The sequence below is a fragment of the Aythya ferina genome (genome assembly GCF_964211825.1).
Source record: "Aythya ferina genome assembly, chromosome: 8".
NCBI lineage: Eukaryota > Metazoa > Chordata > Aves > Anseriformes > Anatidae > Aythya > Aythya ferina.
Genome location: NC_140304.1, coordinates 4,635,604 through 4,649,986, shown reverse-complemented (window position 1 = coordinate 4,649,986; position 14,383 = coordinate 4,635,604). Strand labels below are relative to the sequence as shown.

At 42.0% G+C, this 14,383-nt stretch overlaps 1 protein-coding gene across 1 annotated transcript; it reads right to left on the bottom strand.

The window, feature by feature from the left end:
- Positions 1-340: 340 nt before the first annotated feature.
- Positions 341-13,638, bottom strand: MFSD14A (major facilitator superfamily domain containing 14A). The gene is made up of 12 exons (XM_084527303.1): positions 13,397-13,638; positions 9,338-9,433; positions 7,598-7,660; positions 6,892-7,019; positions 5,792-5,906; positions 5,276-5,494; positions 4,849-4,962; positions 4,343-4,414; positions 3,786-3,898; positions 3,564-3,661; positions 2,839-3,002; positions 341-1,703 (listed from the first exon to the last, which is right to left on the bottom strand). The coding sequence occupies exons 1-12, from the start codon at positions 13,481-13,483 to the stop codon at positions 1,497-1,499; spliced, it is 1,476 nt and encodes a 491-aa protein (XP_084383429.1). The 5' UTR covers positions 13,484-13,638; the 3' UTR covers positions 341-1,496.
- Positions 13,639-14,383: the final 745 nt, after the last annotated feature.

Below are 14,383 nucleotides of genomic sequence, written 5' to 3'. Positions count from 1 at the left end.
AAATATAAGATAAAATAAAACTTTAGTGGGCTTGAGAATTTGAAATTTCACAAGAGGAGGCAGAACTGCAGTGCACTACAGGTTGAACTGTCTTTGTTACTGACAAGTTTATGTATAGCATATCTATAATAGTACTGTTCTGCCAGAGCCCTAAGGAAAGAGGCAGACAGCTGCAGACAGCTTGTGCTGCTAAACGTAAGGGATAACACCTACCTGCTCAAGGCAGGCTCATCTGACAAGGTATAGTGCTGGACATGTACTCCAGCCTTCTTGAAAACCCTGCTGAAGTGTAACATACATACTACATAACTTTGACTAAGGGTGGAAGAGACATTAACAATTATTTAAAAATTCATTAAAATATTCAACTTTATTAACAGTATATTTACATTTTTTTTCCTGCTCTTGGTCAACCATGGTGAATGTTCAAAGGTAAAAAAAGCATTAAGCAATAACCACAAGATGAAAACATTTTAAACCTATACAATACTTTATACATAAATTTATACAAAGGAACACTTAAATAATACAACTGGACACAAAAATATACACTTTTAGAGAAATTCACATCAGTAATTGTATAAAGCTCTCTTCTGTACTAAGGGGTCCTGAAAATTTAGGACTAAAACATTAGCTCTGTAATGTAAAAGGGTTATTGTGACAGTCCTCAAAGGCCACTATATAGCACACTGACATATTCAAGGCTATCAGCTTATATTTCAGTCTGTGTATTCAAGTTTTGAGGTCCTTTTATGATTATGCAAACATCAGAAATATAGTGGTATAATAAATGGTACTTATGAAAGCAGAGTTTTAGAGCCAATATTAAAATTTGCAGGCTCAAAACACCCACTTAATATTTAAACAAGTATTTGATACTACTGTTTGTTCAAAAATAGAAAGAGTAAATGCACTTACATAAAAAATAACTTTTACTGTTCAGCAAGCGTGCTCATGTGATTTTTATATTAGTACAAACTTAAAAAACAAACAAACAAATCCACCATATGACTTTTTAAAATAAATGATACCAATTCACCTTTCCCCTACTCGAGTACATTTACATTAAGGCTTTGAATCATCTGACCCACGATTTTACAACATTAAAATGAATGGGTCCACATGGATGCTAGTATGTCTCATTGAGACTTAGCATGAATAGAATTAAAGCTCACCACCTTAAGGAAACAGAAAGACACATGCTCATACCTTATCTATATTCCTTTTTGTCTCCAAACTAGAACATAAAGTTTAATAGTAACAGTATTTCATGGCAAGAGACGAGTACGTAATATTTTTTTAAAGTATATTATTAATTTAATGGCAACATCTTTGGAGAAACTTCCAGTTTTTGTTGTTTTTGTTTTTAAATTCCTATGAACGTCATGCAAAAAGATATTTCTTAAGATTACCTTAAGAAGTTTTTGATGGAAGTGGAATGTATATCCCAAACTGCAGATGAAAAAAAAGCTAAAAAGTCTTCCTGGATTTTTTTGTCATACATTTGTATCTTGCAATAATGGTTCTTTAGCTTCACCGGGAGCTTGTGGGCTGTGGGGATGGCTGTGGCTGCCGCAGTGTTTCTTCCAGTTGCTGGATCGTACACTTAAGTTGGTGTGTTCAGGAATAAACAAGGCAACAAGTAGTGCCAACAGCACAGAGCACGCTCCAAATAAGAACGGGGGTCCAGGAATTATAGAATTCTGAGGAAAGAAATAGACAGTTAACATCACAAAATATAATTAAACCTTTACATGTGTTAACATACTAAGAAAGGCTAATTATAACAAATTTTAAAAGTTGTTTTTTTTTTTTCTTGCTATGCTAGCCAATACAGTACTTGTCTCCAAGCAGAGTCTAAGAAATCTGTGATGATGAAGTTTCTGATTTAGGAGAGGAAGCACATGTTATTTACTAATGTTTGCTAACTTCCTTTTCTAAGGCAACTTTTATGAAGCAAACAGCTCTTCAGCAGTAGGCCAACTTCCCGCGCTTTTATGTACTTGACGGCTGGACTTCATTATGTATAGCATGCTCCCTGTGAGATACCTGGGGAGACTCAAATCTAGCGTCTTCTCCCTACTAACCTTAAACTTGGTTCTTTTCTCTCCTTCCCTTCAAGGTACCATTTGCTTTTTTAGTTCCAGACAGGTACATGCACACAGCACAACTGTATGAAAGCAGTGCAGAAAAGTTTTGTTTGCGGTCTGAACAATGAGTATTTCCATTATCATTCAATTTCACTGCTGTTTGTAGAGTGGACTTCCAAAAAACACATTAACGAAAAAAATACTGAATAAAATTCTGCAAACAAGGTATGGGAAAAGCTTTTGCTTATAACTTAATCACAGCACTGCAATGTAACAGCTGAAGAGAAGTATCCCATATCCTGCTGCAACCAGTATAGTCACCCGCTGAATTTCCTCCACAATTTATCATCTATTAGGAACTAAAAAAAATACAGAGGCCTTGGCTAGAAGGCTAAAAGACACCACGACCCAAATGCGTGATACCTGAGAGGTAAATACAATGTCAGAGACCTGCTCAGTAAGACAAGAAAACAGTGGGATTATGTAGTTATTAATTCATCTTTCCTTTGTCTTTGGAAAGGCTGGCAGTTGCCGAACTACTAAGAGATCCAGCTAATAGGAACAAAAACTGAACCATAGTACCTTGTCTCAAGCCAAAGCCTGTGAGAGTGATTTAAGAACCTATTTTTACATGCTTAATTTACAGTTAGCCTGACAATGTAATTCAGCATCATAGTCAGGAACCACCAGAGACATGGTCTCTTCCCAATTCCTTTTTTTTGGGAATCAGTCAGTAAAAGAAGAGTACCTGTTGTAAATGGTATTGTGTGACAACACTGCTTCCTGGTGGTGATTCAGGCATGGGGAGTTCGTTCAGTTCAACGTGAAATATATAGAATATAAAACCATAAAGTGCTGGTCCCAAACCATTACACAAGCCTCGAATTCCTGTTATCATCCCTTGAACCACACCTGAGAAAACAAGATATTCTGTTATGTATCTACATATATATATAAAATTTATATATGTAAAAATGATTTTAATAGATTATGAACACATCAGTAAGACTTTTACACTGATGCAAAAAGGAAAACTTCTCTCACTGCTGTTGGACTGTGAGTAGCAATAAACAAAGGGTGCAGACAACTTGTCTTTATGGTATATATATTTTTTCCTATCTCCCTATAGGCTCAGAGTAATGCTTCCTATGCCACGCATATTAAGAGATCAGTATATACAATATCCTTAGTCTCACGCAGCAGCACTGCATACAGCCTGTACAACAAAGCCAACTTACATCAAAAGTACAGAAAACAAACAGCTTTAAATATTGTACTATGTTTGGGGTCTGAATGTTCTTGCCTCTGGGCCAGAAGGACTTGTCATGCACATATGGCAGCTTTAAAGTGATTTTAACTTTTTGTCACCTGTGCTCAGGTATATAGGCTACCACGAGTAAGGATAACTCACTAGACATGTTTAGCTTCACAGTGATCTTTGACTAGAATTCAAAGGATTAGGACAACACCTACCTTGTTGGTCAGCATCAGCAGTTCGTGAAACCAGTGCACTTACAGCTGGGAAAGTAATACTGGACATGGCTGCGACAGCTCCAGCTGCCCACATCATCCTGCAGAAAATAAAGATTCAAAGGAACTGTTCAGCCGGGACAGCATTCTGCATACGGAGCATATGTATGTACACGTGCATGTTTGTAAGTATCACATTCAGATATTAAAATGGAATTTACATACCATGGTTCTGATCCAAAGCCATACCACGCAAGTTGTAGTATTTGAAATCCTAGACCCAGTAGGATGGTGTTTTTATTTCCAATGGACCGCATAAGTAAACTCAAAACTATTGTCTGATAGAGCAAGGAACAAGGTACAAGGGAAAAAAAGTTAATCTAAATGTTAAATACATGCAAATACATTAATGCATTAAAAAAGCTAAGTTCAAAAGCAGCATTTGCCTTGTAGTCAGGAGTCCTGCCTCTACCAAAAAAAAATATATATATATATCTAATTTAGCAAGTAATATAAACAAACTATCACCGCTTATTTGATACATAAGAGGATTTAGTTTTCCCAACACAAAACACTTTGGATATTAATGAACCAAACCCTGTTTGGCAAGCTGTTTTATTCATCTAAGTTAGTTAAAGTAGAAGTGTTAATAAACTGTTAGATGCTTAGAAAAACAGCTAAAAGAAGGTGACTCATGTTTCCGGAACTACAATATTATGGAAGTTCTCCACAGCGCTTAGCTCTCTCCAGAGTTACTCAGTGAATTACATAAATTAACTCACCTGTGCAATAATGGAAAGAATCCCAAGTACTGCTATGAATGCTGCTACACTTTCAGATGAAAATCCCATTATCTGTATAAAAAATAAGAATGGTAATTTGATTATTGACCAAAAAAACGTGTATCATATCACACGTATCAGTGTGGGAACACACAATGCAGAAAACTGGAATTATTCAATTTTTTTTTTTAAATATATATTTTCCACTAAATAAAGTGGAAAACACAAAAAGCAATAGCATAAATGGAAAACAAGTAAATGATTCCCTCAAAGTAATAAAGCAGTTTAAAATAGTGATTTTCATAACCCAAGAATAATGCAAATAGTTACAAAATTGGAGAAGTTGCTTTAATGTGTTCATCTGTCTCTAAAAACCAAAAATAACAGCAAGAGTACTTAACTGCTGCAAGCTGTTAAATTACACTAGCTACCTCTGTTTTTTATTCAGAACTATTGTAAACTTTCCTATAAATTTACTTCAAATCCATATCAAAATGTTACGTTACCTGTCTGAGGTATAGGAAGAAGCTAGAATATTGGCCTGCCTCTGGGAGGTAGGAAAGAAAGACTGTTATGCAGATTAGCAGCACAACTGAGTCCTGGCCAACTTTCTTCAGGGACTATGGCAGGAAAAAAAAAAAAAAAAAAGGAAAACATTCAATTGTCATATTCAGAAAAGCATACATAATAAGAAAATGAATCAATTAATGAAATCATTATTCAAATCAATTAATTAAATCATTACATGGCACCACCAAAACATTTTCTGTGTGTTTAGCAAGATTGTTGGCAAAGGTATTGGCAGCAATGCAAGATTAAACTTGATAAAAGATGGCTTTTTTTTTTTTTTTTTTTTAAAAGCTTGAGATGTAGTAAATTCAATCACTTTTCTCAAGCTTAACACAAGCATCCCGCCATATTTAGCTAGCTTACTGCAAACGGGTCAGCCTGTTCCCACGAAATGGGTGCTCCCCACGATGCTGGCCTCATCTTCTCTGGCAGCGATTCTGGTACAGCAACCAGAATAAAACAAATGTCTAACAAGGCGATCGCCGTGGCTAGGACCACAACCAAGCTGTCTCCGTAGACTCGACCAAGGTAAGCACCAATAGCAGGGCTGGTAACTAAACTTGCTGCAAAAGTTGCTGAAACCTGAAACAAATAACAGCCGGTAAGATCTTCAAGGACACAATTCAAAAGTGTTATTACAATGATAATAACTACAGAAATATAATACAAGCATAGTAAAACCTTTTAAGTCAGAAGCAGAATATTCAAGAGGAGCTCCAGGACTGGGTGGCAAGAACAAGCAATCAGAAAAGCCCTACTCCAAACTGAACCTGACTTACCAGGGAAGAAACAAAAATAGCGATTTTGAAAACCTTTACCTACTGAAGTAATAAGCACTGAATACCACAGAGACAGAGAGAGTTAAAAAAAAATACATACCAAACCATAGGCCATACTTCTTTCATGTTCTTGCGTTATGTCTGCTACATATGCAAAAACCACTGAAAATGTCACTGCAAAAACTCCAGAGACAGATATAACAGCAAAGTACCACCTAAAAAAAAATCATATACAAAAATTAGAACACACAAAACGAAAGAAAAAGTCTGTACTTAAAATCCAAATACAGTTCAACAGTTACTGCCTTGTCCAAGTTTTCCTGACAAGCATTAAGATAAAGCCAATATGAGTGCACCTGGATACAGTTGTATGATTTCTTCTATGCACTGACCACAAAGCTAAACAGCATAATTTTGTAACGTACAAAAAGCTGCTGCGATTTAACACTTCTAGGAAGCTACGTGTTGATGCATCTGTGACTGAAAGCAAGTCAGGAACTTCAAACTGCTCACTGAGAGCTCTCAACATAAGCCTCATCTTGATGCTAGGCAGTGCTGACGTCATTGGAAACCAGCTACGCTGGGAAATGAGCTGCTTCCAGGAAAGGGACGAGGAATCCATGTGACCAGAGAGAAAACTGGAAAGGCATCTGGAGCTGCCTGCACAGCCGCCTCCTCCTGTGTCGGTGCAGTCTGCGTTATTTCAGCTGCACCCTGAGGTACAGCACACAGCTGGTCCCACACCGAGCACCAACTGGGGCAGTACCAGGGTAACGTACGTGCCAGTTTGATCTTACTCGACTTGCACAGCCGGTGAAAGCTGATGGATTTTAAAGCTTGAGAAACAGAAGTATAAAATTGAAGCAACATTTTAGGTTACACACAGTTACTTCATGCATAAGGTAAGTTTTCATTTCTTTGCACCTGGTTAGTTTTAGAGTAACATGGACACAAAAAAGCCTTGTTACCATTTCTTGGGTGGCATCCTAAAACACTTGACAAACGTGCTGAAAGTACTCAGTGGGGGCTAAAGGACAGCTACTCCACTTTGACTCCGTTCCCCCAACTTTTCAGTGAAATAACACAAAAGCCTCAATATTGCATGGAGCAAATAACATTTTATCAGCAATACCACAAACACACGGATTAGACAACAACCTAGAGGAGAAGCGTGCATCTAGTGTGAAGGACTGCACTAACCATGGGCTGATCTTCATTAGTGGTATTGGTGCACAGGTGAAAAATACTGTTAGCAGCAGGAAGGACTTCCGTCCCCACACGTCAGACAGGGCACCTATGAGCGGGGCACTGAGGAACGATAGCAAGCCCTAGGTGAAATAGAGAGAAAGCTTCAGTTAGAACCACGTGGTTAGAACTGCGACAGCCCGCCATGCCACGAGCTGACAGCGACTGGGCTCTGTTTTTACAAAACTTCATCACTACAGTGCGATGCATCAAAGGCAAAATGGTCAAGCATTCCTAATTTTCTACCCCATAGTTACATAAAATTCAAATTTTAAATCCCCAGAGATATATAAAGCTCAAGAATGATGATCCAGCAATATCAGCAGTTTTATGAACTGTGTTTTGTTTTACATTTGGAATTCGCATGAATGTAAGTAACTGCCAATACCCTACTAGAGCAGCAAATCTTAACACCACACATCGTTTTGGATCAGTTAACTACCTTTTTATTTTGTGAACTCAAACAACAGTTACAGACCAAACACTATCCTACAGAAAATAAAATGATTGGTATTCCCTTTGTTGGCAATACTTTGATCTTGTATTTTTTACACCATGAAAACTATCCTGAAAGTTTCTCTCATCTGGCAGTCATTTCTAAATCCTGCCAACCGTTTGCACAAAACTGTATTTTCAATTACTCAAACATTTGTTACCCTACCTTTACTCCTTGAATTAAACCATTCATTAGAAATGTATGTTTTGGGAAGGTTTCATGCAAAACCTGGAAAGGAGATAAGAACACTGTTATTCACCCAATATTGACCATAGATAGTACTCATAACGCATCCATCTTCTACAGTGTGGTACATCCACACCAGCTTCTATTTCCACTGATTATAGACAGATCTTAAAAGGTCTAGAACCTTTACGACATCCAAAGTTATGCAAGATTAATACACCTAAAACACTAAGAAAAATCAAAGTCTACACTTCTACTTAGTAACCATTATTTTCAGGTTCATTATCCAACAAGTTAGTTTCAAGGTTACTTCCTGAAATTACACAAGAAGAATGCTCCAAATACACAAAATCCATCACCTCAGCAAAATTCATAGAAAGGGGGGAAATAACTAAGCAGTCTCCTTCGCCGTTCTTGCTTTGCAAAGAACAATATGAGTAAAGTCAATGACCAAAGCACTCTTTGGGATAATCTCTTCAGACATTTGTTGCACTTTACTAATATATTACTAAATAATACATTGAGTCTCCCCTTCAACAATGGGTAAGGTCTACCTGTATTATTTTAGTTGTAAGATACCAAAATGACTTTTTTTCAAACAGCACCTGCCACAAAGTTGTTGCTCTAGCTGTAAGTACCAACATTTCAAAAAATACAGTAAAATGCTTTACTGTAGGTAGGGAGACAACCCTGATGCAAGCATGAAGCGCAAATCTTAACTGGGGAGGGGCAGAGACACCTTCAGAACTCCTAAGTACATTTATTTATCAACTATGCCATCTAAGTATTTTCTTCCTCAATTTTGGATATTACCAAAAACACACCACAAATAACCTATAATGTAATTCATGTGGAAGTTACTTTGAGGTTTTAGCTTTACTTGATAGAGGCCTGTTTCGGTACTTTGCGAAGGATTCGTTTCATCCAATTTCAGTATCAGAAGTCTAAGAACACAAAGAACCTATAAAAGCTATTTCATCCCAGATTCTCCACACTACTGTTGTCTGTAGGAGGCTGGAAGGAGAGCGACATCGTCGTTCTGAAGCGCCTCTCCCAGCTCAGTGACTGGAGCCTAGACGTGAGGGTTACAGCAGGCACCGCTCTCCAGTCTGACAGCGTTGCCTGAGACGGTTTCCATTCGGTGCCTGGCTTCAAGTTGGTAACCCAGAGACTGCTCGTGGCTAGCATCAGCTTACAGACCTGCACCAAGATGGCATTTTAGGTGGAGTTCGCTTGGAGATCTTTAAGCCTTTGTTCTATCTCATTAGTAAGCATGTGTCACTCTCAGAGACTAAATCCAAATGGAGAGCAACCAACTGGACTAGATAAGAATTTGGTACAAACCCATCGCTATGAATGTCACACTGATCATAGGGAGGCTCTAACTGCCGTAACCGGGCCTGCCGTAAAGCTTGGTTCTAAAAGCACAGTGAGGTGAGCAAAGAGCTTCTTGCACACACACACACACACACACACACACACACAGACAAGTAAGCTCCAGTGTTAGCAGACTGCCACATCAATATGTCATGCTGTTACACTGTTTTAGTTAATTTTGAATTTCTGACCCCATATAAAAATAAAGTAAATAAAAAAACTTTGTACTTGCACAAGAGAGCAGCTCAATAGTACCCACTTTTCATTTAATTCAGGTATTTGATGCTTTCGCAGAAATTACCCCATCTCCCATGCAACAAGAAGTTTAAGCACATCACTTACCACCAGAGTGGGTGCTGTTAAGAGTCCCCAAGCAAAGAACTCCAAAAATATCACTATCACAGCGTGGTAGACACTAGGCGAACCTATTCCTTGAGGCTAAAACAAAAGGAAAACTGGGTCATTAAAGCATCCGACAAGCTGTCATAATCACATATCTGAACGCTATAAACAGAAGGGTTAAGAAATGAGACTGAACTCAGAACATCTGAACGCAGGTGCCCAAGCTGGCTGCTACCAGGTGGAGTTCCCTTCTTAACCTTTTGCTGCAAATGTGCTGAAGCGACAATGCCCTGCGGAGTGCAAAGTACACCCTCATCTCAAATTCAGAAATGAACCGCTCATACGGCCAGGCTGGGAAACAAGGATGCTACTGAAAGCAGAAACAGACTCTACCAAGGACTCAATTTTTTTTCCCTAATATATATATATATATACATACACACATATATATAAAAATATATTATTATTATATATATTATATAATTATATATATTAATTATATATTAATATATATATTATATATTATATGTTATATATATTGCATATATATGTATATATGCATTATATATACACATGTATATTCTTTTATACACATTATATATACATATATATTACTATATATATATTACATATATATATAATCTTATTTATATACTACATATATATATAAGATTATAAAAATAAATATAAATAAAAGTTACAAAGTAAGAGACTTCAAATTCTTTGGTAATTTGGTACAATTAGAAGCAGCTTTTGAGCACGTAAGAGCATGAGTGGGATAACCTCATCTCATATATTCTCCTGAAATGCCGCCTGCCCAACAACATGCCATATGTGCAAATTACAGAACCAGTGCACAAAGTATTTTATATGCATGCAATACGAACCACCCCTCAGACCTCTCACACGCGGGCTGTACGCCCAGAGGTGCTGCCTTAGCACCTGTCCCCGCTTGGTGTAAGGCTGCTATGGAGAGGCACCGGCTGGGTCAGGCCTGGCGCTTACAGCGAGCACAGCCCCAGCCCCAGCCCCAGCCCCAGCCCCAGCCCCAGCCCCAGCCCCAGCCCCAGCCCCAGCCCCAGCCCCAGCCCCAGCCCCAGCCCCAGCCCCAGCCCCAGCCCCAGCCCCAGCCCCAGCCCTTCTCAGGCGCGTTCAGTGGCAAGAGCAGAGGCACAAAGCGAGGCACAGTAAGTTCTACTGAAACGTTCAGCGCAGCAGAACACAGCCCAGGCTGCCCCGTAAGGCTGCAGATCCCTGCCCCCTGAACTCGCCTGGGCGCTGACCTGAGCAAACTGCTCTAGTCGATGCTGTCTGGAGAAGGGCTGGGTGGCAAACCCAGAGATGTTCAGAGGTGCCTTCTGACCCCAAATGCTGTACAATGCTAAGTTCCAGTTAGGTGACACTACACTCTTCCCTTGATTACAAGATGGATGCAAGTCATAGCCAGCTTTTTTTTTTTTTTTTCTCCAGATTCCAATTTCTTCCAACAGAAAAAAAAAAAAAAAAGCCTTTTGAACGACTGTAGGAAATAAATACAGAAAACCACAGGGACCATTCACCCTACAGCTAGATCACCATTTTCAAAAGTAGTTTTATCAATACATGAAAGGTAAGCCACAAAAGTACCTGAATACTATGCTATTTTTCTTTCCCAAGCTCTCTTCAGTAACTGTTCATCTAGATCTCTGCTATTTTTTTAAGCCTTATTCTCTTAAAGAAGTAAATTAACAGCCTTCACAGGTACAGAAAGTGGCTATAATTATCTTCACTTCCCACAATTCCTTCCTCTTTCCACCCACAACCCCTATTTTGGGTTTGCATTAAAAATTTATGTCGCTCTGCGCAAGCCAGAAGTAACAGTCTTAGCTGTTTGCCTCAGTCTGCTACAGAAAATCAGGTTTGTTCTCGTATTCCCCCAATTCCTTCCCAGTCCCTGCCTCGTGACCCCCCGGGTGTTGCAGCCGGCGGGGCAGCAGCGGTGCCATCATAAACCACCCTCTCTCTCCGAGTGCCAGGGCTCAGAGCTGTCTCTGAGCTTGGCAGCTCCAGCACGGTGCTGCCCTAGGCCAGGACCCTGCAGGTTCCTGGGATCGCACACGGAAACCAAAGCAGCTGACTGAAACCAGGAGCTGTTCCGCACAACCGAAGCGTTTGCCATTTTAGAACAATACACGAGGTGACTGCTGCCCTCTGCCATGTCATCAGCAAGCAGCACTGAGCCGATGTTTCCATTACTATGGCAGAAACAAGCCTGCAGTGGCATCTAGACCACGGGGGTTAAACTTCCTTCCATTTCTATTGCTCGCTTCTCACAGGTACTGTTATTTGTTCTCATCTACTAATGCAGAAGTAATTTAGTCACATCTCGATCAGTGTGTAACTCAATGCATTTGATGAGTGCTTCAAAAACGCGCGGCCTTACGTAAGGTGAATTCCAGCAGGTCACTCAGAAAGGCAGAATTAGTGCTGATAGCACCCAACTGCTGTTAGCGCCTCTCTCTGGGTCACTCAGCACACAGCTGGCAGCACGCACACGGACAGCAAGGCACTGCCTCCTGCCATACGGCTACACAGCTGCGGGGAGTAACACACAAAACTGGGAGAGAGCTCGATGGGATGGCGCTGGCAGAGTCACCCTTTTCAAATTCTGCTGGTGAAATACTGGAAGTACTTGTAAGGAAGTATGGCACGGGGTGACACGGACACACCACGTGCCAAGGCCAAGCCAACTCAAGGAGTCTGAGGTGCCTCTGAATGAGGTGAGTTCATAAAGCCTGTGCCAGAACACCGAAGTGGTAAGCACTAAAACTGGCCTACACCCAAAACTGCCAAAGCTGGGGCAGGAGGGAGGAAGGGAGAGCAGTGGGTGGAGGAGCACCGTGCCCTGGCCCGACCTGCACCGCTCGCTGCAGGGACCCACCGGAACCTGCGGCGGAAGGAGAGGCCTTGCAGAGCCCGTGGGTGTTTTTTCCCCTTTTGCTTGCTTTCTTTTTTCCTTCTTCTTTTTCTTCAACATCAGGATCAACAGAGGGACAGTAAGTTAACCTGATGGAAGTTCCCCATCAGTAAATATTTTTGCCTCTGACAGCGCCTCATTAAGCAGCTGCATACTCTTGCAGGCGAAAGAGTCACAAAGTTTTCTTTGATGTGAAATAGTTTCAAAATAAGCCAATCAGACTGGAAACTGTACACTTAGATGCTTGATTAATTACTGGTTTGCTAATTGCAGATGTTCAAGTCATGGGCCCTTTTCATTTACCTGTCTCCCATAACGTCAAACAGCACGTCGGGCAGGCAAAGACACCAGCCAGGCTGAGCACAGGAGACTAATTAAACACAACGCTGCAGCAGAACAACAACCCAAGCATAAGTACGTTTTTGCTGTCATTATACTCTCCTATAGCAGATTTTATAGTTCTAAAAATTAACTTTTCATAAAGTTCTCTGAACAGTTATTTGAAGGTACAAAGCATCACCATCTTGTATCTTCATTATCCAGCGACAGATCTTTGTACCTCCATGTAGCATTTGCAGCCTGTTTTGTCTCACTGTGTTAAAAACAACCAACAACTGCTCGCAGCTCCCCCCGTGAGCTTGCGCCCTGCCTCTGTAATGGTGGGAGACACTGAACCAGAAGTACCACTGAGAGCTGCTGCCATAAAATCCTTCCTGGCCCCTTGGCAGATGGAAGCTGAAACACGAAGGACACCTGGAAATACGTGATGTCTCAGCCAGTGTCCAGCACTCACTCTGGAGAGAAGTAATCCTGAAGCACGGCGTTAACGTGACAGCGGCCGCTCTGCTTCTGCGCCTCACCCTGAATAATGTGCGTTTAACGCCTGTGCGAGGGGCTCCCGCGCGGTTCTGCCCTCACAGCACCGGCCAGCCCCGAGCACAGCGCCCCAGCCCCGTGCCGGTTCTCACCAACGGCTGCGGGCCCCTCCCCTCCCTTCCCTTCCCCTCCCCTCCCCACCGGGCTCCCCAGAGCGGGCCCCGGCGCTGTCCCGGCGGCCCCCCCCGCCCGGCCTCAGCCGCCCCCGTGCCGTTGCGCGGCCTCACCGTGCCGCCGTCCTTAATGATGATCTTCTTGGCCAGCATGACGCTGCGGTTCGCGGCGCGTTTCTTCTTCTTGCCGCCCTGGCTCATCTTACCATCCTCCGGCGCGGCGCGGCGCCCAGCCGAGCGAGCAGCGCGGCCTGGCCTGGCCTCCCCGCCCCGCGCCTCCCCCCGCCGCCGCCGCCGCCGCTCGGGCTCGGGCTCAGGCACGCGCCGCCATCTTGGCCAGCCGCCCCGGCCGCCGCCGCGCCTCACGCGATCGCCCCATTGGCCTCCCGCCGGTCACGTGGCCGCGCCGCCCGCCCCGCGGTGCCCGCCCGCCTCAGCGCCGGCCCCGGCCCCGGCCCCTGCCCGCCTCAGCGCCCCGTCACCGCTGCCCCCAGCCCTGCGCCCTCACATTTCCTGCCTATTCCTGTCACCCCAGCTCCTACGGGAATAAATCCCACGTTCCGTGGTTTCTCACTCCTTTATTTCAAAAGGGGGACCGAAACTTTGGCACGGTTTCAAGCCCACCCCGTGGAGTGGTGTCACTCTGTGGTGGGAGTCACACAGGTGTACGTTAATGTAAGGAGCTCAGGTTAAAAGGGCACCACAACTGTACATTAGCGATGACATCCTGTGACCAGGCTGGTTAAACAGCTATTTTTCCACCTGTGCATTTATATTAGACCAACCTTTGCTATCAATGGCGTTATCCAAAAATAAATGTATCTTAAGAGAAATAATAAGCTTGTTTATGTAGGTGGAACAGGTGGCTCAAGTAAGAATTCATAAATTTAGAATAAAGTCTAGATAAACATGACTTGCTTTTGCTGTCATTAATTTCAGCCAGCTACGTATCTCCAAATTGCAAACTCCACTTACCTACGTAAGTCCTGACACAATCCGCTCTACCATTATTTAAGTGAGACAAATTCCTGACAAACATTTAGTTTCCTGAAGAAGAGAAACAAAAGTTTTGTCTGTTACGTCCAAACACCTGTACTGCTC